This window comes from Typopeltis vanoorti, chromosome 3 (genome assembly GCF_054136105.1).
Source record: "Typopeltis vanoorti isolate ZY-2024b chromosome 3, IOZ_Tvanoo_1.0, whole genome shotgun sequence".
Taxonomy (NCBI): Eukaryota; Metazoa; Arthropoda; class Arachnida; order Uropygi; family Thelyphonidae; genus Typopeltis; species Typopeltis vanoorti.
In genome coordinates this window covers 133,492,542-133,516,479 of record NC_143551.1, presented here as the reverse complement: position 1 = coordinate 133,516,479, position 23,938 = coordinate 133,492,542, and the positions used below count along the sequence as shown (strand labels likewise).

The 23,938-nt window shown below is 33.8% G+C and overlaps 1 protein-coding gene across 3 annotated transcripts in view; it reads right to left on the bottom strand.

Moving 5' to 3' along the window:
- The window catches only part of Tnpo (transportin 1), a 491,580-nt gene that overhangs the window by 133,484 nt on the left and 334,158 nt on the right, over window positions 1-23,938 (bottom strand). For all 3 annotated transcript variants that reach the window (XM_090390863.1, XM_090390862.1, XM_090390864.1), the window contains one exon: window positions 22,500-22,595. In XM_090390863.1, the coding sequence (XP_090246989.1) occupies window positions 22,500-22,595 (96 nt within the window). The remainder of the gene's footprint in view (window positions 1-22,499; window positions 22,596-23,938) is intronic.

The window sequence follows — 23,938 nt, the reverse complement described above, 5'->3', positions numbered from 1 at the left end:
CTGCAATTATTCAGTGTATTTGTATGTGTGTGTTTTTGTGTTTTCTTTTTTTAATACAATAATATCTTTCCTTTTTATTTACGTATAGTAGATTTATTCCTAAAATTTAACTGATCACCAGCAAAGATTTCGTAATGAGGATGTTTGGGTTGTGTGTGTGTGTGTGTGTGTGTGTGTGTGTGTGTGTGTGTGTGTGTGTGTGTGTGTGTGATTGCCAGCTGATCAACTGTTTTATGGCAGGAAGCGATCTCGTATTTCATTAGACATAATATATTACAAGAGAGAGAGACGAAAACACTTGATGAAAAAATATATATATAATATTTTTAAACTTATAGAACTGCATTAGGCCTTCATGAAAACAGGAATCTTATCTTAAACTTGTAGAACTGTTTTTGAATGTTCATAATGCTTAAAACCATAAAATAATTTAAATAAATTATTTAATAATAAGCGTTACTTTTTGAAATAATTTTTTTTACAGTCAGTTACCCATTACTTTGCAAAAGAAAATGAGCAGAAAGTGATAGCAAATGCCAGTTTAATGAACTGTGGGAAAATTAGTTCTTATTTAAGCACTCTCTCAGATAATAGAAGACATGATCTTAACACACTATAGAAAACATCAAGCTGAATTAGAAGAAAAACTGAAGTTAGTTCCTGGGTCTGAGTTGCAGAAAGAATAGGTGGTTAAGAAAAAGGAAGAAATAATAAAAGAGACAAAATATATTTGTGTTGGATAAAAAAACACAACCCTTTCTCTGATGGAGAGGAAGTTGTTAAGCCCTGTCTCGAAAAATTTGCAAAATGTCTTGGTGATAAGAATGTTGTAAGAAAAGTAAACCAAATTGCTCTGTCCAAGCAAACAATTACAAGATGCATCGAAGAACTTTCCCATGATGTTACTGAGCGATTAAAAGACCATGTTCATGCTTGTGCTTTCTTTTCTTTAGCCTTGGACGAATCCGCTGACATATGTGATGTAGCCCAATTAAGCATTTTTATAAGAGGAATTGATGGTAATTTTAACATCTTTGAAGAACTTATCGGTCTTGAGTCACTTCATGGAAAAACCTGAGAGTCAAACATATTTGACAAAGTAAAGTCATGTCTAGAGAATCAACAACTAGATTCTAGTAAGCTCATCAGTGTTTGCACTGATGGAGCACTGTCAATGATAGGTAGAGTTTCTGGGACTGTAACTTGAAAGGTTTTTAGGTCGTTCTCTACTAAAATATCACTGTATTATACATGAAGAATCTCTGTGTGGAAAAACTCTAAATTTGAAGCATGTTATGATACCAGTTGTAAAGTGTGTGAATAAAATTAGAGCAAGAGGGTTAAACAGAAGAGAATTCAGAGAAAATAGTTCCTGGGTCTAAGTTGCAGAAAGAATAGGTGGTTAAGAAAAAGGAAGAAATAAAAAAGAGACAAAATATATTTGTGAAACTAAGTTATGAAAGTGTGGCAATGCTCGAGGTGTCTTATGAAATTGCCTTTGTGTTGGATAAAAAAACACAACCCTTTCTCTGATGGAGAGGAAGTTGTTAAGCCCTGTCTCGAAAAATTTGCAAAATGTCTTGGTGATAAGAATGTTGTAAGAAAAGTAAACCAAATTGCTCTGTCCAAGCAAACAATTACAAGACGCATTGAAGAACTTTCCCATGATGTTACTGAGCAATTAAAAGACCATGTTCATGCTTGTGCTTTCTTTTCTTTAGCCTTGGACGAATCTGCTGACATACGTGATGTAGCGCAATTAAGCATTTTTATAAGAGGAATTGATGGTAATTTTAACATCTTAGAAGAACTTATCGGTCTTGAGTCACTTCATGGAAAAACCAGAGGGGCAGACATATTTGACAAAGTAAAGTCATGTCTAGAAAATCAACAACTAGATTCTAGTAAGCTCATCAGTGTGTGCACTGATGGAGCACCGTCAATGATAGGTAGAGTTTCTGGGACTGTAACTTTACTTGAAAGGTTTTTAGGTCATTCTCTACTAAAGTATCACTGTACTATACATGAAGAATCTCTGTGTGGAAAAACTCTAAATTTGAGGCATGTTATGATACCAGTTGTAAAGTGTGTGAATAAAATTAGAACAAGAGGGTTAAATAGAAGAGAATTCAGAGAATATTGTGAACTGCTAGATATGGAATATGGTGATCTCCTCCTTCATTGTGAGATGTGCTGGCTTTCTAAAGGACAAGTTCTCAGTAGATTTTGGAAGCTGAAAGAAAGTGTTCGTAATTTTCTGGAAGAGAAGGATGAGCTATTTGATTTAGCATTTTTAGTTGATGTTACCAGCCACCTCAATTATCTAAATTTGAAACTGCAGGGCAAGAACAAATTGCATCCTAGCTTAGTAAATGACATCAGTGCATTCAAAATGAAATTAAAACTGTTCATCTCCCAGTTAGAAAATGGGGATTTAAGTCAATTTCCACGTTTAAAAGAACATAGTGAATCTGTTGAAAATAATGGCAACTTTACAGAATATACTGAGAAACTCATATTATGACAAGAGTCCTTTAACATTCATTTTAGCAACTTTGCTGAAGAAGGAGACCGCATACTTGCATTTATAATTCCCTTTTCACTTACTGAACAAAAAATCTTGACGATGCCTAGTAACATACAAATGGAACTTATTGATCTCAGAACCAATTCTTTATTGAAAAGGAAATTTAATAAACTTCCATCACTCCCAGATGCTTCTGATATAATTAATTTCTGGCGATCGTTGCCCTGTGAACATTTTCCAGAAGTGAGAAAATTTGCTCAGAGTTATATCTGTCATTCTGGAACTACATACAGATGTGAACAAGCTTTTTCATAAATGAAAATGATTAAGAACAAACTACAGTCGCGACTGACTGATTTAACTCCAAACATTACAAGCTTAGCAAAAGCAAAGCAATTTCAGAAGTCAATAAAATAATTAATGTTTATCTTCTTTATATGAAATCCTTTTATTTAAAACTTCTAAAAGTATCTATATTACCATATATATAATAAATCATTTTCTGCATAACTGTTAAATGTATCCATATTACCATATTTTAAAAGCGTTGAAAAGTGGTATGAGTTTGTATGGCGCATCTTAACTAAAAAATGAAAAAATTGATGCATGAACTATAAAAGGTTGGCCACCTCTGGTATAGATGAAGAATTTTGGTCGGAAAGAACTGGGTTTGCTTCCCATCTATGATGTGAGGAACCTTTATCTAGTCTCTTTCGACTAAAGATGAGTTAGCCGGTCTCATATGAAGGTAGAGGGTTTTCATCCCTCAGAGCAGACAAACCGGCCCCGTGAACATGCTCATGAATTCTCATGACCCAGTTATAGGCCTGATTCATCAGCTATATGCTGGTCCCAAGCCCAAATAAAATGGGGGGGGGTAATTGGGTTGGGGAAAGCAATGGCGAGCTATCCTGTAAAAATCTCATCAGAAACACTTTTTACCAAGAGTCGGACATCACTGAAGGGTTAAATCATCATCATTGCATATATAGGGTGTCCCAAAATTCACGCAAGATTTAAATTTAGCGCCATTTGTGCGGTAAAGTGTTGCCAACAAGAAAAAAAAGACAGTGTAACAGCTGACAGTTCAGGGTTATTAAAAATTGAGCACTACACGAAAGAACAACGCATTTTCATTGTTGAGCAATATTTTAAAAATAATGAAGGTTTGGCAGCCACAGTTCGCAATTTTTGTACAAAATATGGTCAGAATAGTGATTTAACTTCATCAACTGTGAAAAGATTAATTAAAAAATTCAAGGAAACTGGATCAATTAGTGATCTTATACACTCTGGCCATCCTTCAACAAGTCGTTCAATAGAAAACATCGAAGCAGTTCGTGAAAGTCTTGCTGAGAGTCCAGGAACATCAATTCGGCACCATGGTCTTGAATTGAGCATTTCAAGAAGCTCTCTACAGCGTATTCCCACGAAAGATTTGCATCTTTATGCTTACAAAGTTCAATTGACTCAAGAACTGAAGCCTACTGACCACACACAGCGAAGAGAGTTCGTTGAATGGATTATGGAACAACAACAAGTGGATGCTTATTTTTCGAACAAAATCATCTTCAGCGATGAGGCTCATTTTCATCTTGATGGCTTCGTTAATCGACAAAATTTTCGCATTTGGGGTTCAGAAAATCCACGAGTGATTGTTGAGAAACAAATGCATCCACAACATGTCACTGTTTGGTGCGGATTTTGGGCTGGAGGCATCATCGGTCCATTCTTCTTCGAAAATGTGGCTGGTAAGGCAATAACAGTTAATGGTACTCGCTATCGCGACATGATAATCCAGTTTTTTGTGCCTAAATTGCAAGATATGGACGTGGACGACATGCGATTTCAACAAGACTGTGCCACATGCCATACAGCCTGAGAAACAATTCAATTACTGCACGAGTCATTTCCTGGTCGTGTAATTTCCTGTTTGGATGATCAGAATTGGCCGCCCAGATCATGTGACTTACCGCTGTTGGACTTTTTTCTTTGGGGTTTTTTGAAGTCTAAGGTTTATGCCAACAAGCCCACGACAACCCACACCTTGAAGGAGAAAATTGAGCGCTGTATCGACGAAATTCAGCCACATTTATGCAAAACGGTCATGGAAAATTTCGACAAAAGAGCGTGTATGTGTTGGCAAAGCTGTGGAGGCCATTTACCCGATATGCTATTCCATGCATAACCCTATACTGTATACTTTATGAATCAATAAGAAATTACAATTTTTAATTAAAAACCTGTGTTTTCTATCAAAATTACTTCTTCTGTGAATTTTGGGACACCCTGTATATGGTGTGACCCCCTTAATATTCTCTGTTGTCCCATTCATTCTTCTTGGGCAACTGTAGATGTATGTTTTTTATAGCTTTGGTTTGTACCTATTTTGTGATAGCATTATACTGAAGCACGTAAGCTCTTGGTTCTTCTGTTTTGTTGTTGCTTGAAATGTATGCATTTTATATCAAATCTGTTTCTTCTCCTCACTCTTATAAAAACAACTGAACCATGCAGACCTAGGATATGATGGACATTATGCTTTTCACCAGCCACAACAATACAGCACATGTGCAATATTAACATGCGTATATAAATGCTGATGTAATTAATCATTTATTGCTATGCCACTGTTTGAATGCTGTAACTGTCTGATTTTTAACATCCTTGTAGAAAGTTTAAACAATGGGTTACAAAAGTATATTATACTTAACTTAAAAGTTATAGTCTTGCTTAATTCTTTACCTAAACAAAAGCAAACAAAGCAAATGAAATGTCTTCACAAGTAGTTTACTTCTATATATAGAGGCCACTGATTTCACATCAAATGCTTAAGGATCCCATAATACCAAAACATTACAAAAAAGGGTGCCTACCCAGAAAGGTTTTGACTTTTATTGAGATCCCATCAGTGGGAATCAAACCAAGGAAGATATCAAAGTTAAATGAAATGCAGAAGTTGCCATTATCATAATTAAATTCCTGACATGTACCGCAAGGGGCGTATAGGATATGATAGTACTACATAAAAAATTACATCATTACTAACTTCCTATCTACAATTTTCCTCCAAATCAATCTGTTACCTGTGAAGACTCCAACATTATCAGATCTTATGTTTCTATCCTCTAAGGCACTTTTTACTGTATCAATCTACCTATATCTCGGTCTTCCTCTGGGTCCTTTTGCTGCCAACCTGGTAGAGAACACTTGCTTTGCTAATCTTTCCTCTCCCATTCTGTTTAAGTGACCATACCACCAGAGATTAGCTCTGCTAACACAGTCCCGGATGCTAACAATGTTAAGTGCTTTCCTAATATCATCACTTTTAATATGATATGCCATTGATGCCATCTGTTCATGCCCCTAATCTTTCCCAGGACTCTCATATTTCTGGTTTCTAGTCTTTGGTGAAGCGTTTTATTTCTTACCCAGCTCTCAGATCCATAAGTTAAAATGGGTTTGAACACCATCTTGTATACAGCTAATTTAGTGTTTTGACTAATTTCTCCCTTATTCCATATAAATTTATTCAGTAGACTTCCTACCATACCAGTTTTGTTGATTCTGTTATCTATGTATATATTTAATTTACCGTCTTCATTAAAAATCATGCCTAAGTAGCTGAAATGTTTTACTTGATCTATAGGTTCTCCATTCACAATGCAATTCATATATTTTTACTGCTTCTTCCTATTTTCACATCTCTTTGTCTTGCTACTGCAGACCTTCATACCATATCTATTACATCAGTTACTCAATTTAGTAAGAGAATCTTGCAGACTTGCAGCGGATTTATTTAGGAGTACAGTAATCTCTCAATTAATGCGCTTAATGCGTTCTTTAAAACAGCCGCATTAATCAAAAATGCACTAATCGAATATAATGACCTATGGGAAAAAGTATAATGTGTTCCTCAAATTTCTTTTTTTGACCTTTATTTATTTTTTTAAAAAAAGAATTTGGGCATGTCTCCAGGCCTAGTTAAAGGAAAACCATGAAGCTGAAACACAATAAAACATATTCAGAATATAACTTTATTATACTACTTCTTAAAGAATTCAGCTAACGTAGTTTGGTGGGCATTCTGTTTCTTTTTTTTTTCATGCAACCGATGGTATGGCCCTATTGCCTCTTCTAGTACTTCGCAAAATTTACTACTTCTCTCTCTCTCTCTTTATCAGGGTCAGCCTCTAAGCATTACTGCTTAAAACTTAAGTCGCACGAAAAATATTTTCAAATTGTTTCTGTGAAATCTCTTTGGGCTTGTCAGTGATTAAATTTTCTTCATATTCTTCAGGATCTTCCTGCTGTGCATCTAAATTTAGCAGGTCAGAATCACTCAATTTTTCATAATGAGATTTAATTAACTTAATTTCATTTGAAAATCCTCTAAAATCATTTGCACAATGATCCTGGTGAGATTTTTTTAAAAATAGTTAGCCAAAAAAAATGTAGAGACAGAAAATTTTTTAAATCTGTAACATTTATTTCATGTATATATTTCATAACATGTATATAGGCACACAAATCGAAAATGCATTAATCAGAGGCACGTTAATCAAAGGATTGCTGTATAACATTCTCCGCATAAAGCAAAGAGCTGACATTAACATCTCCAATTTTGATATCAGGTTTAATACTACTTTCCTTCATAATGTGATCCATATAGATAATGAATAACAGAGAGGATAATGTACATCCTCGTCTGACACCAGATTTAACATTAAACCATCTTCATGTACTTCCTTCAATTCTAACTCAAATAAAGACTAAGTATTGCATGATATAATTCCCCATTTACACCATAGAACTGTAGAATTTTTGAACAGCTTCTCTCTCTCTCTCTCTCACGCCATATGCCTTTTCCAGATCTACAAAACTTCAATAGAGATCTTTGTTATATTCCCATGATTTCTCAACTATTTGTCGTAAAGAAAAATTTGATCCTGACAGTCTCAATATGGCCCGAATCCAGCATGTTCTTCACCAAGTTTCCATTCCACAATCTTTCTCAAGTATACTTGCATAAATCTTACCAGGAACACTCAGCACAGAAATACCTCTGTAATTCTCACATTCAGTTTTATTTCCCTTTTATATATGGGTACTATGAGAGCTCTACTCCAAACATCTGGAATTCGTCCCTCTGTCCAGGCCTTCTGAACTATGCAGTACAGCCACTAAGACTTTTATACCTCCATATTTGGCCATTTCTGGTTGACTATCATCTACTTGCTGTCTGTCCACATTTCAGGCTTTTGATGCTTTTTCTACTTCAAGTATGGATATGTATTTCTTATTGCATGACTGTTAAGTATTTTTTACTATTGTAAAAAACCTTTTTTTTTATAGCAGTAAAAATCAGTCACAGCACTACTGTACTGTCACTGATTGTTTTATTTACGAATTTTTCGAAGTAATTACTCCAATACATCAAGGATATCTTTTTCAACAGTTTCATGTCACCTTTATCATCTCTAATTCTTTTACAGCACTCTTTCCTCCATTTCTGAGCATTTTCAACAGCTTCCAGAATACTTTGGCACATTCTTGATATTTATTTTCTATGATCTTACCAAAGTCTTCCCATACTTTTGTTTAGCTAGTTTTACACAGCATTTAGCTCTCTTACATTTGTCTCTGTATTCTCTAAGATTGCAAGCTGAGTTATTTGCCAAGAACTTTTGATATGCTTTCTTCTTTTCCTTCACTTCCTCTTCAATTTCCTGTGTCTACCATGGAGTTCTGATTTCAGATAACCTCACCATATGCCTCTCTGGTGAATCAATCAATGTTTTCTTCAGGATTTGACACTGAACCTCCAAGGTTTGGTTCCTGTTCTCAAACTATTTCATTTCTTTCTTTTTTGAATAATGTGTATTTTAGTCTCCAGTTCACATCTGAGAGCTGCTCAACTTTTATTTGCTTTAAAACTTTCTTACATGCTCTTCTTTTCAATATGAAATTCAATTTTTGTCCTGATCACGACTAAACGGTGATCACTTAAAATTCAAATCCTCTGTACACTTTAGTGTCCTGCACCAGTGAGAAAACATCACTATCAACCATAACATAATCAACGAGACTTTTCTTATTCCTTGCCTCTTCTCTTCTTGTGAATGTGTGCACATTTTTATGTTGGAACATTGTGTTAGTAATAACCAGTCCATGTCCTGAGAGAAATCCAACAGATATTTGCCACAGAGTGCTTAAGGATCAAAGCTGTATAAATGAGAGGAGACCTCCACATAGCCTTTAAAGGAATGTGGAGAATCAACCAGAGCTTCTGACCTAATGTCCAATCCTCATCATCTCATGGTGCACCCTGTTAGGTATCTACCTGGATAATGAACGAATGAAGATGGGCTGGCAAATTGGGATTTAGCTGACAAAATTGTATTCTTATTTATATTCAAAATATTATATATATATATATATATATATATATATATATATATATATATATATATATATATATATATATATATATATATATATATGATGCAGGTCATATTTCCTATATATACATCATCATCGTCATCATGCATATCAAGGATTTAGGCCTAGCATGGCCTGTTCCGGCCTTAGAAGTCATCGTTGAATCGTTTAAGAGGACATCCTAGTTTTCTTTTTCCTAATGGCTTGTACTTTAAGGCTTATTTTGGTAATCTTTCTGTTTTCATTCTTTGAACGTGTTCCATCCATTTATGTTTATATTTTTTAATTTTTTTTTACTACTTGTTCTTGGTTTAATTCTTTCATAATTTCTTCATTTCTTTTGTGATCAAATAGGGTATACTTTGCAGTTTTTATCATAAACTTCATTTCTGCTGTTGTTAATCTTTGTTTGTCTTTTTGTTTTATTGTCCAGATTTCGCTTCCATACATTAAGACTGGTAAGGCTAATGTATATACTTTAGTCTGGTTTGTTTTTGAACTAGGATTGGTTTAAATATAGAGTTAATTACACCTGTTATTTTTAAATATTTTGCAATTTTTACGTTTATATCTTTTTCATTTTCATATGTGATCGTACATCCTAGGTAGTTAAATGAATTCACCTGTTCTACGATCTTGTTATCTATTACTATTTTAGTTCTTGCTGGATTCTTGTCCTTTAAAGGCCATAGTTTTTGATTTTTCTGTTGATATTATCATACCATAATCTTTAGATATCTCATTTAGATCTAAAATAGCTTTCTGTAGTTTATCTTCAGAATTTGTAATTATTATTTGGTCATCAGCAAAGAGGAGAGTGTTTAAGTTTACTGTAGGAGAAAATTTAATTACTTGATGTAAATTTTTATTCCATTTTATTATTATTTCATTAAGTAGATATTAAAAAGTTGCTGAGAGGGGACATCCCTGTCGGACCACATGGTTTATCTCTCTCTTATGAGATAGCTCGTGATTTAATCTTATTTGTATTTGATTATTTTCATATATACCTGTGATAGCTTTTAGGATATTATTTGGTATTTGTCTTTCTTTTAATATGTTAAATAATATGTTTCTTTTAACTTTGTCAAATGCTTTTTCAAAGTCAATAAATGCAATATGTGTTTCTAAATTGTATTATCTCCTTTTCTCTATTATTAATTTTAGGCAAAAGGCCGAGTCTATACATGATCATCCTTTTCTAAATCCATTCTGTACTTCTAAAATAAAGTTTTCGAAATATTTCATTAGTTTGCTATTTAAGATTCTGCTATATATTTTGTAACAGGAATTTAGTATACTGATACCTCTACAGTTTTTAGGGTCATCTCTATTACCTTTTTTAAAGATAGGAATCACAATTGCTTTTTTCCATTCTATTGGAGGGATACCAGTTGAATAAATTTTATTTAAAAAGAATAAAGTCTTTCTTTGAATCTAGTTCCTGCATATTTATATAGTTCTGAACCTAGTTTATCTTCTCCAGGTGATTTTCCGTTTCTTGTTTCTTTCAGGCTGATTTCTAATTCTTCTTTAGTTATTTCCTTTTCATTATCGTTAATTGTTTGCCAGTTGTCTTTTTTAAAATATTTGTCTGTCCACAATTCTGTGTAGTAATTTAGAAATTCTTCTAATTTCAATTCAGTGTTTAATTTTGTTTTCTTTGCTATCTGCATTTAAGTGTTTCAAAATTTTATATACATTGGGTCTTATTTTATACAAATCATGTTCTAAATTAGAAACAAATTTGTTCCATGATTCTCAATGTTTTTTTCTGACTTCTCTTTTAGCTATGGCTCTTATTCTTTTATATTCTATTTCATCTTCTAATCTTTTACTGCTTAACCATTTGTGATAGGCTTCTTTTTTCTTTTTGATTATTTCTTTCATTGTATCATTCCAGATCTTCAGTTTTTTCCTTTTATTGAATTTTTTGGTCTTTCCTAAGCTTTCATTTGCTGCTGCATTTACTATCGTTTTTATATTAAGCCATTCTATTTCTATTTCTTCATTTTGTTTTATTTTGTCTAGATATTGGTTAATTCTTTGTTCATATAGCCATTGTACATTTGTGTCATTCAATAGTCTAGTTTTATAAACAAATGTTTCAATTTTTCTTTCTGTTCTTGTTACTTGTAGCCATTTAGGTGGTAATTTTAATTTTATTTTAACAAGGAAGTGGTCACTGCTTATTTCATATCCTCTGTGAACTCTAACATCTAGTAAAAATTTTGATGTCTTTTCATTTAGTATAAAGTAATCTAATATTGATTTCCACCCTCTTGCTACCCAAGTATATTTATGTATGTCTTTATGTTTATAGAAGGAATTCATTATTTTTAGGTTATTATAAACTACAAAGTCAATCAATTTTTTACCATTCCTGTTTAGAGTATGTTCTCCATGTATTCCTATATTATTATTAATTTTCGTGTTTCCAATTCTTGCATTTAAGTCTCCTGCTAAAATTACATAATCATTTTTATTTATTTTATTATATATGTTTTGTTGCTGATTATAAAAATCAATATTATCTTGTTCTCTTCCCTCTTCTGGGGCATATAAACCAATTACTGTTAAATAGCCTCTATCTATTTTTATTCTAGCTTCTATTATTCTTTCATTCCATAATTTATAATGTTTTAACTGTTTTGAAAGGGAGTTATGAATCCAAATCATGACTCCTGCTTGCGCTCTTCGGTCTCTGTCAACTCCACTGTATATCACATTAAAATTTTCAGTTCTCATGGTTCCTTTTAATTTCTTTTTTGTTTCAGTGATTACTGCTATTTTAAAATTTCTTTCATTTAATAATTGGTCTAATTCAATTTTTTATATGCTATTCCTCTTACATTCCAGTTTGCTATGTGTATTATATTTTTTCGTTTCCATTTTTGTTTTACCTTTTCCATTCCAGGGCCGTTTCCTATAGATTCAATCCGATTATCTTTTTCTGTCAGCTTACTAGTAGAATTTCCTATATACAAGTAATAAAATAGTATATCACCATATTAAACTTTCTACAACTATCTTTGATCTGGAGTATATAATAATATGGAGATACATCATTTTACAACTTGTGTATAAAAATATATGACTTCTGAATTACTTTCAACTTGGTATTTTACTGAGTCTGGCTCCCACTGATTAGGCTTCAATAAAGGTCAAAACCGATCTGGATTTTGGTACTTCCCACAGTGTTTTTGCATTATGGGAAAGTGAGACAAATGATGTAAAGTCAATAGTCTCTATATACAAGTAGACAAGTCATGTAATATTTCATGTACAAACTTTGTTTGCTGACATTTTGGTAAAGGATTAAAACAAGAATATAATTTGTCAAGTATAAATATCCTTTAACATCGTTCTTTGTATATTTCTTCTTAAGAAGCACACTAAAAGGTATGTAATACTAAAAGGTATGTACTTAGTATGTCTTCTTCCTTTTTCCTCTTTTACCATATGGTGTAGAGGGTTTTCTATTCATTTAACTGCAACCGTCCTCAAGGATAAGTTGGTTAGCCCTATGCCTCCCGATGTATCCTATGTATGTAGAAGCATCAAGTTCTCAAGGCCGGTTTGCCTGCTTGCAGAATGAAAAATCCCAGATAAACTGGGGAGAAAAAACCTGCAGTCCACGCCCAGTATTTAGTAAATTTTTTTTTAAAAATTGATTTATTATTTTCATAGAGTTAATAATGCAATCCTTCAACAAGACTCTTAATCACATAACACTAAGTGATACATTTGGCATTCATAGTGAGGCTATTATATGCTGTTGAAATACTGTTACATTAAAATAGTACTGTAAAATGGAACCAAGTCACGAGAACAACAAGGAGAAATAATAGTCTGAAGAGTGAAACAACAGTGAACAAGGAGGCTGGTCCCAATGAACAGGATCATGCCATTTCAGAAAGCAATTCAAGTATCAAAAATGAATTAACTTTAGAAATATCAAGAGTAAAACAAATTATAAGATGGATGACAGGAAAATTAGAAAAAACGGTGAAAGTAAAAAGAGAGGCACACGAAGAATAAAAAAGATCAGCAGCAAACAGGACAAATAACAAAGCTCTGAATCAGCAAAATATTGAATAACGATAATCAGATAAGTAAAGTAAATTATAAAAAGAACGATATTATATTGTATGGAGATTCAATTATAAAACATGAAAATGATGGTAATGCTACTATTTCACATGTTTCAGATGCTAAAATCAAAAAGTTTAATGAATGTAATCAAAAAACAGAAAAATGAAAAATACATGAGAGGATTCCTGGAAGAAGCAACAGTAAAAATCAAATATTTTTATTATATTAAGGTATGATAGTAAACAATTCTATGTGATTCTATTACTGCATGAGACATAATATGAAAAGTTGGGTGAAACTAAATTATGGTGGGAGGAATGGTGAAAATGTGTGCATAAAAGAGACTAAATTATGCAACTATATTAATGATATGAATATGCTTAATAATAGAGGTGATTATGATGAAAATGATGACGGTGTGTTCATCTGGTTCGGACTTCTTGTGTGCACACATGCACCAGGAGTATAAGAAACAAAAGGGTTGAGCTTGTAGCGTTGGTGTAATATGTTATGGACTCAGATTATTGGCATTAGTGAGAACTGCCCCCTCAGAAGCATATATACACATACAAACTGGTATGGAGCGTAAAGGGTACAGCATTTTTAGAAAGGATAAAGAGAGGAGAGAGAGAAGGAAGTGTGATGCAAATGATAGAATTTTTGAGTCCAATTAGGGTAGAGAGCTATGACTGCAATATTAGTAACATTTTTCCATTTAGCACTGAGTTTGAAGCTGTATAGTGTGAGGTAGAGTGCAAGATCAAGCACATGATGGATCAGCTACTAGTGATGATGAAATGCATCGCCAAATAAACGTAATAGATAACAATTGATTCATCATCATAAGCTACTAATTACACCAACTGGGTAGCAATGAAATATCATGAAAAGAATGAAGCCAAATTTACTGAGCTGTTGAGAAACTTCCTTATGCAGCAGAAGACTGAAGGAACAAGAGATTTTTTTTTATTTGATTTTTTATGGTGCAAAGACATCAAAGGTCATACTGCACAGGACACAGGTCGCAGCTATACATATGGTAACTGGTCAGTATGACAATGACAAACATCCATGCCCGTCAATGGCCACTCTGAAAGATTGCATTCTACCATATACTACACCGGTGTCTGTCAGCCACCTACTATCCAATGCTGCCAGTTTCACATCCATCCCCATTTGTTCCAATCTTATGTAATAGTTTTATATAGTTCAGGTATCATTGTACAGGCATTTCCTTTATCCTCCAGTGTTATTTGATTATAAAATATGAATAAATAACTAAGGAAAGATCTACTTTTTACAAAGCTCAGCTACTCACCATAGAGTATCACATTCCTATCCACCCATTCACATATTCTACCTTTAACCAACTTTTCTAATGTAATGAAACTATTTTATCCTCTTTCCACTCCCTTGGAAATCTTGCCAGACATGAGACTTAAACAACTTCATCCGACACACTGCCAGTTCTCTTGCACATTCTTCTAGCATATGAGCTGACATTCTGTCCAGTCCCATTGCTGAATTCATACTGATAGTTTTCAATATGGTGAGCACCTCTATTTCATCTACCTTAATTCTCACATCAGCAAGTGCAGAATCTCCACCTGGAAAAGTGATCACTTAGTAACTCAACTATTTCTTCTGTTCCTATCACTTTCCTGCCATTGGTATTGATTAAAGTTATTATTATTATGAGAGACCTCCAAAGAGTCAGAAACTTATCGAGAGAAGCCACATATTACACGCACCAGCTATCATACTTATTCATAAATTCAGTCATATTGCTTGCACATACAACAACTAATGGCAATCCATTCTAATCATGCATCCCTCTGAGAGAAAAATCTAGCCCTCAACCTCTTCTTGTTGACATTCTTTCTAAGCTTTCAAGAATACCCTTCTTGTCCTTCCCCCACCCTCCATAAAATGAAAAATTCCATCGACTGAAACCCTATATGACCCTTCCAGATTTCTGCAAGTCCCAATCAAATCACCCCTCTTTCTCCTGTTTGCATTCTACAAATTCTCAATCTGTCTTCATAATCAGTAATCCACAATCCTGACATCATTTTTGACATTCTCCTCTGCACTCTCTTCACTCTATCAGAATCACTACAGAAACCAGGAAACCACATCTGCAGCCAATAATCCAAATGACACCCTTATCTTTACATGTGAAAGTTCATTTCAGCATTGCAATTATTTTTTGAGTTGCATTTGCAATCTACTAACACTCCAAGATCCCCAGCCTCATCAGTTTCTTCTAGCATAATCTCACCAATATAATATAATATTGGATAGCTAATCATGCCAATGTGTATGACTTTATATTTACTGCCATTAAACTAACATCCATTTTCCCATGCCCACAATTCAAGCCTGATCAAATCATTCTGCAAGTACTGCATATCAGCAGCATTCCTGATTACCCTACCTATCTTTGCATCATCAGCAAATAGCTGTATGTCGCTTGCCAAATCCTTCCCAATATCATTAATGTACAGATTGAATAACAGGACCAAGCACTGATCCTTTTGGCACACCAGTGGTTACCTTAAATGTTGTAGACTGACATCTCCTGTATACCACTTTTTGATATCTATCCGTCAGTCATCCTCTTATCCACTCTAATATTTTATAATCCAAACTCATATTCTCTAATTTATGCAACAGTTTACCATGCTGTCTTCTGTCAAAAGCTTTAGCAAAATCCAAAAGTATCATAGTGTATCCATTCCCCTTGTCAAGTTCAATGGTAACATTATTATAGAAGTGGGCAAGTTGCTAAAACATGACCTTTCCTTATAAAACCCGTGCTGTTCGTTGCGAAGTAGATTCACTGTTGACCCATTTCTGAAGGCAAGTCCTAAACAATTTTTCCAAAATCTTCACCACCACTTCTGAGATACTGATTGGGTCAATAGTTGGCTACATCAGCATTTGTACCACCATTGTGTAACCTGATTACCATACATTCTTTCCATTTCTGTGTAATCTTCCCTGTTCAGAGACTCAAATTATATAGCCTGGTCAAAGGAATAGCCAGTTAAGCTGAACACTCTTTTAGCACCCATGCTGATATCCCATCTGTTCCTATTGCTGAATTCTTATTTAATATGTGCAACAACTCTGATATCCTCTCTTCATACATCCGAGTTTCTTCATCCAGTGAAGAGGTAGCAGTGAACTTAATGATGAATACACCAGGTCGATAGATAAATGAGCACTCATTCATTGAACAATCTGCATTTGTCCTTCCACAATCATTTTTTTTTCTCTCTCTCACTTCTTACATAATGAAAAAAACTTTTGGATTTACTTGAGACTTCTTAGCTAATTTTCTCTCATAATCTGATTTAGCCTTCCTTACCATACAAGTCACCCTTCTTGCCTGTGTTTTGTACTGCTCATGAGCAATGCTGATCACCTTTTTTTTATATTCCCTGCACAGTGCTTTTTTGCAGCTCCTGCTTTATATCATTACTCATTCATGTAACTCCATAATGGAGATTAATGAATTAGCATTCTCCCGAGCAGACTGATGCTACTTCTCTCAGGACAATCCTGATCACTTCCCATGCACTCTGACATTCTTTCCTTATAGCTCCTTAGTCATGACACTGCTCCAAGTTGCCTCCTGTCATAATCACCAGCTTTGCAGTTTCACATAAAACATTTCCTGACTGAGAATTCTACATGTTCTGCAACCAATCAGAACAAGACTGCATGGTCAGAAGTGGAGTGGTTACTGTGATTATGGATACATCTTTTGATGCTATTACCATATTAGCACTCTCAAACATCTGGTCCCCCTCCATCACATAAAGCTTAAGGTAGTGATCCCTCAGTAACTGCATAAATTTCATTTCCTTCTTGTCACGTGCCCTTTCCTCCTTCTAACCTATATCCCCATAGTTGAAATTCCCAATTATAATTGCTAGGCCCACACTCATTGTGCTAATCTGCCAGTGCAAAATATCCACATCTTGCTCTGGGCCCCCACCCCTACCAGGTCAATAACAGCAACCAACAATATATTTTGTCCTGTTGGCATCTCTCTTGCCAGATGTACCATCTTATGCAAGATGGAGGTCAATAGGACAAAATATATTGTTAGATGCTAGCCTCAAATGAGTCATCTCCCTCAGACTTAGAAATTCCTTAACTTCTACTTTTGTGGGTTAAAGTATTTCAGCTATCATCAAGTAACACCCTGCTGCTGTCCAATTCCCTTTATCTTCTCTGAAAATACAATACCTTTCTCAACCATGCCCCCTCCCCTTTCTTAATTTATCCCTATCATATTGAAGCAGCAGACTCACAATCTTAACTTTCTCACTCTTCTTTTTCCCTCCTTCCAGAAACTCTTTCATATCTTCTTTCATTACATATTTCTCATAATTACTGATGCCGTGAATATTTACCAAAATACAAACTTATCTGTATCACATGTAATGCTGCTATTTTCATGCAATCTAGCTTCTTATGTAGAAACATTTTTATCATCTGGCTAGGATTTAAAAAAAAAAAAAAACCTACTAAAAGAATCTAAAAAAATCTACTCCAAAAACCCACACCATTGCATCTTCTTCACAAGCATGATTTTTGAACATACACAAAAAAAAACATAATTTTGTTTTGCCTTTGTCACTACAGATAACCTTAAAACTAAAAGAAAAAGAAGTGGATAAATTTTATTAAAAATCAAATACTGCATATTTTATAAAATTCCATCGAGGAGAATTATTACTAGCAGGTTGAATCATTTTATCAATAAAAATTATTTCATATAATTGAAACAAAATTGACCCACATGGACATATTCCAGACTACAATCCAAATATTAGATTTCATTATATCAGTACAATCAAAACAAAAGCATAGCTAGTTATAATTCTGAAACATTTAGCATATGAAAATGGCATCCAACTGTAAGAAAAATTGAAACAGATCAACAAATTTACTTAAATATAAAAATTTTACTTAAACACACACACACACACACACACACACACACACACACACACACACACACACACACACACACACACACACACACACACACACACACACACAGAGAAAACATAATTAATTTAATTATGTTCATCATTAATTTAATGGGAGCTTTTTTTTTTTTTGAAAAATACAATTAAAACATATTTTACAGTAATTTGTCACTGCAGTCTCTTCAATAAAAAGTGGACTTTGTTGCAGCATAATTCTGAAAACTTAACAGGAAAAAACAAAACAAATCAAATAACCTAACCTCTTCTCACTTAACGAACTAAATAAAATAACTTAGTCTGTAAACTGGCACATGCTAAAGTAACCAATAACTATGACATAGAATACTTCTACAAGAAAAAAAACCAGCATATGATGCGTCCAGTGTTGTTTTATGTCCATCCCACCGCCACCACCACAAAAGATTGGTAGTCTATAACACATTTAGTACTGTGGGTAAGCTAAGGAATAGCATAAATTTGAATAAAATTCAAATTTGTTACTTTAAAATACCATCAGTTTTCTAAGTTATTAGTTAATAATTAAGAGAAAGAAGCAAACTGTAGTAAGTTATTAGCATTTTCTGCAAACAGCTGGTATTTGCAGGATTAGAATTCATTAGAATTGCACTTGTTAACATAAATTAACAACAGTGTTTGATTCTTGGTGAACAAAAGCTAGAAATCAGGAATTGCAGCGGTACAATCCAACACAAAATTTATCAAATAAGGAAAAGCAAACTATGAATCAAATTTTCAATCAAATGGAAAGGTTGATTTATAGAAGAAAGTAGTGGGAGTGTGGAATGCTGTGGTACATTCGTATTCGTTGGGAAAGTCAATGAAAAGATCTGTCCATCTCACCATGAGCAACGTGTGTGTATGTGTGTAAAGGGAGGAGAGAGAATTCCATATGATAGGTATATGGAGGCTTCTTATGTAAGTAGCCTTTGTGTGAAATATCTACAGAAATTCAAGTTGTGCTTCATGGCTACAGGAATTAAATCAGATTATGCATTCTGGTAGATCTACCAAACTGGTGGATCTGTTAAAACTTGTCTTGAAGAACACAAAAACTACATCCATGATCATTTGCATGGCAAGTTAGGAGTGGCAGACTGTGCTACTCACTACAGATTTGAGAAACTATCTTTAGAATCAGTATCAGCTATGAAGCACTTCCCTAACCTCAACAAGTACAGTTGTATTAATATTAAAGGTTACCAGAGAATCTTGTACAAACACATCAGCACGAACTTCTCTGAATAAACTGCACTATTATCCAGCTCCTAAATGGCATCTGGTTAGGATCAGTTCCTTTTCAGTTACAATTTGAACTGTTTCTATGACATTCCAAATGAGTACTGTGTATTACCACAGTAGTGGTTTGGGTTCTGATGATGCTAATTAGAAAACTAGCAAAATATTAGCAAGTTCAATGAATTAATTATTGTTTCTTCTTCTGGTGTTGTTTATACCATGAATGACTTATGAATTGCTAAAAACAAGAGAAGTCTATGCCAAAATAATGTCATGTACAAATCTGGTCCTGACAACTATTTTAGTTGTTAGGACCACATTTGTACTTTAAGACACTTATTCATAATAATCATTTACAGAATAATTAAATTATTATGAATAAGTGTCTTAAAGTTAATTCAGAAATGTCAAGCTAAACATGGTCTTAAAATGATTACTGTCCTTTCACACATGAAAGATCACCATGGTATGCCAGCCCTGACTTGCTGTACAGATGATTATGAATGTAGTTCTTATGCTTTCTTCAAGGTGGCTGTTAAGTCTGTCCAAAGTCGCGCTATTTGCAGACAGAAGGCACCTTACCCACTCCAGGATGTGCAAGAGGACAAGGCTATTCCTTCAAAGAAACTTGAGTTATCATTTCAGATGTATCCCAGATATGAAAATAATTACATTGTGATTAAGTGTCAGGTGTGGGAGGGAATGACGGGGGGGGGGGGGTATACAGCATTTTATCTATTTTATAGGAGTTGTATGTAGCCAGTGGCTTAAAAAGTGCTTGAAGAGAACTAAATTTTATGGTGGCAAGGACTGCATCACTAGAACAAACAGCCCTAGCTCTGCGTATTAAGTGTATTACTCTGCGTATTAAGGATCATAACAAATTTGGTATTCATGTTAACTAGCATGTCTAAGAAAAGACACACTCTTTCCTTACAATGAAATGTGTATTTGGATGTTGGCTGTTCAAAGTGTAAAAATATAACTAATATGGCTAGGCCATGAGATCATGGTGTAGCTAGACTGTTAGTTTGTGCAATGTTAAGAACCTGATTTTCTAGAAATACCATATAGAAACTGGCACGTGGCAGGGGGCTCTGTCTGTTTGTGTGCTTTTCCATGAAAAATAACCATGACCTCACTGAATTTCAATAATTCAAATATGTCTGGGGAGAAATGTGGCTTAACAAGATAAAGGGTTTTGGTCAGTGGTGTACACTGGTAAATGAAGCAATATCAAAGCTGATCATGAAGTCTGAATTCCTCAGGTTAATATATTTTTTTTGTTGTTAAGGTTTTAAAGTAAACAGAATTATTAATGAAGGAGGGAGAGCAGTGTTTCTATTTCTTGATAAATTTGCAGGCAGGACCAGGGAAAACAGGATGCTGTGCGACCACAAATGCGAGACACCCTCGACACTTCTGCGCATGGCAGAAGAAGGCAAATCCATTCTGATAATAGGGTAATCAATGCATTTTGTGGGATGAGTGTTTATTATTATATGTCAGAAAATTAGCTTTTCTTTTATGAAATTTAGTTTTTAAAGTGGTAATTATTTTGCTTGTACAACATTTGAAACTTTTACGTATAAAGCATTTGATTTCATGTGTTGGTAATGAATTAGTACATTGCCTTATTCCTTTCTCCCCTTCAACATGAATTGACTCTTCTTGGCACATTGCCAGCTGAGGGTTTCAGATCTGTGGTCAGACAGTACTAAGCTTGTAAATTTTGAGTTTTTTTTTTTTTTTTTAAACCAAGATGTAACTATTTTTAAATAATTTATACACTTTTTTTCCCAATTGGAGATTTAGTGCAATCTTGATCTACAACCTGGTGAGTAGAGGAATCTTTTAGAAGGTTATTCATTTTCTTATTATATTCTTTTTGATCTATTGTGGCAGTTGTCCTTATCCATTTTGGTTATAACAACATTTTTGTTGCTATATTAAGTTTTATAAGGCTGCTATTTGTTTTGGTAAAATGTTGCTCTTGGGAAGTTCATGATTTATCGGAACGCCAGCCACATCCAATCAAATGCTGTTATTATTGTGGGAGATAAATCACTAGATCTCATGTTCAATGCTGGTCTTGATTTCTAGAACAGGTACTTGACTAGGAGAGATGACAAAATGAAGAATATGACCTTGAATGAAGGTACTCCATCTTCAGTAAGTGGCTGTGACATGATGTTTATGGTATAAACATCCCAGCTTTGAATTTTTTCATGTGATGGAACATACGAACTATATTTACACTCATTTGTATGGCAAGTCAGGCCCTGGAAGCTCATGCTCTAGATACTTCTTAACATAGAATCAAATGGATGACGATATGTGTTAAAAGTTGCTACTGGTGTGAGAGAGGCTAATTTTAGAATCATCATCATAGCTATGGAACATACCCTAACCTTAGTAAGAATGGTCACTATAACAAATGACCAAAAAAATCCTAGACTCATCTACAGGAAATTCAATACAGCAAAACTTCCAATATACCCAACAATTCTTTTGTTTTCCCAAATGTGATGTAATACGAGATGGGGTACAATGAGAGTTGAATGTACTCATACAGTTAAATCTTTTAAGTGTGCAATCTGCTAGAAAAACTTGTGTTCTCCCTATTAAAATAAATATGAAAACTAGATTATATTATTATATACTTCTGAAATTTGTGACAGCTGCTAATTTCCAAAAATTAGTAATGATTAATGATAAAAAATATCAAGAATAAATTATTTTATATTTCACATGATAACATAGGAGAATTTACCAAAATCAAATCAAAGAAATACACTCTATTTCAAATCGTAATTATTTAAAAATGCTACTATAGTAATAATTTATAGATAATCATCAACACAAGCATTCATATCTAAATATGCATTTTATTCTAGAAAGAAATGAGTGCATTCTATTGTTTTTATAGAATAAAACTAAACTTTAACTAGTTTTGATGGCATTAATCACCAATAGGTATTAAAGGCATGAACTATTTTAGTAGTTATGTAATATATAGTAAAAAGACTAGCAGTTGAAGATATCACAAAAGTTCATCACAGAAGAATATATACTGAAAATCACAACAATCAGCAAAAGAGAGGGTCAAGTTGTATCACACATTTAGCAAAAAAAAACTCAGTCTAAAAAATTGCAGGTGTTAAACATACCTGTATTCTCAAGCAAAGTTTTAGGAGTATTAGGACGGTTTATGATATTTGTCAACTGATTCAAAACCATGGGTATATAAGGTTTCATATCTGATCCTATAAGAAAGTCATAAAAAAATAATTAAAAATAAGTGCAAAATAAGAGATATTAAATTCTTTTGGAATAAAAATCATGGGTTATTTATGCGCTCGCGCACATGCACACACATCATGTGCCCATTTAGGTTGGATGTGCTGTCGTGTGGCTCATGCAACATGTACTACAAAATTCACATTAGCGCACGTCTTAATTGGACCAATGCAATTAATTGTAAGATAACTTTGAATACTTTAATTTATCAATTAATATAATTTTAAATATCAAAAGCATAAAGATCAAATGATTAACAGCTATGCTTCACATGTGCTGTTTATTTGAGAAGCACAAAGGGTTTACACTTCGTGGTGAGATTAGATTATCATTTGCAAATACTACTGTGAGACACAGATAATCTGAATTTTGGTACGATATTTAAATACAGTCATATAATACACACAGAAAATCAGAAAAAGTAATCAATTGGGAAATATTTTTCTGGACTGAACCAAAAAAAGGTTGAAATAACTCGTTTTACTTATTTACACACAAGTTACAACCTCCTTCAACATTTCCCATTGTAAATATGGGCAAAAAAAGTTATAAATTATTTATAGAAAATTACTTATCTATATCAGTGTCCTAAACATAAGATTTCACACTTCATGCATGTAAAACAGTGAAACTGAGAAAACAAAAACAGCAACTCATGACAACATTCAACTGGATTGGTTAACACATTAACCAATCACAGCCAGTGATTTCTAGGTGCTATTATCTCAGCACTCACCTTGCCTCGCCTTTTGAGCTGGTTTAAAACAACTGGAGCACTACGAATTTGACTCACTGTGCCATCTATGTCTGTTCAAAGGGATCAAAGGTGTAGGTATTCGTGACAGCACATCTGGGCTATTAATGTGAATGTGATGCAATGTCTACTCATTTAAAAGTGTCCTCTTATGAAGCATTAATATATCGTGTTTAATTTTAGGAATCAGGGAAATCCAGGAAACAATTAGGTAAGTCTTTAATTGGAATAAATGCAAAAATATAATATCGGTCATATTGCTATTCTGTGGATGTGCATTGCACATGTTAGCACACCCTGATATGTATGAGGGTGGTCTGAAAAGTTCTCGGCCTAACAATGAAAAAACAAATTTATAATTTCACAATAATCTCCATTAAGACTAATACATTTATTCCAGCAATGCTCCAGCACCATTATCCTGTCCCTGTAGTGGTTCTCAGTAAGATCTGCAAAATCCTCCTCTACAGCTACAATCAATTCGAAGCAAAATGCTAACCAGCGAAGAAGACTTTTAGTTTTAGGAAGAGATAGAAGTCAGAGGGAGCCAAATCC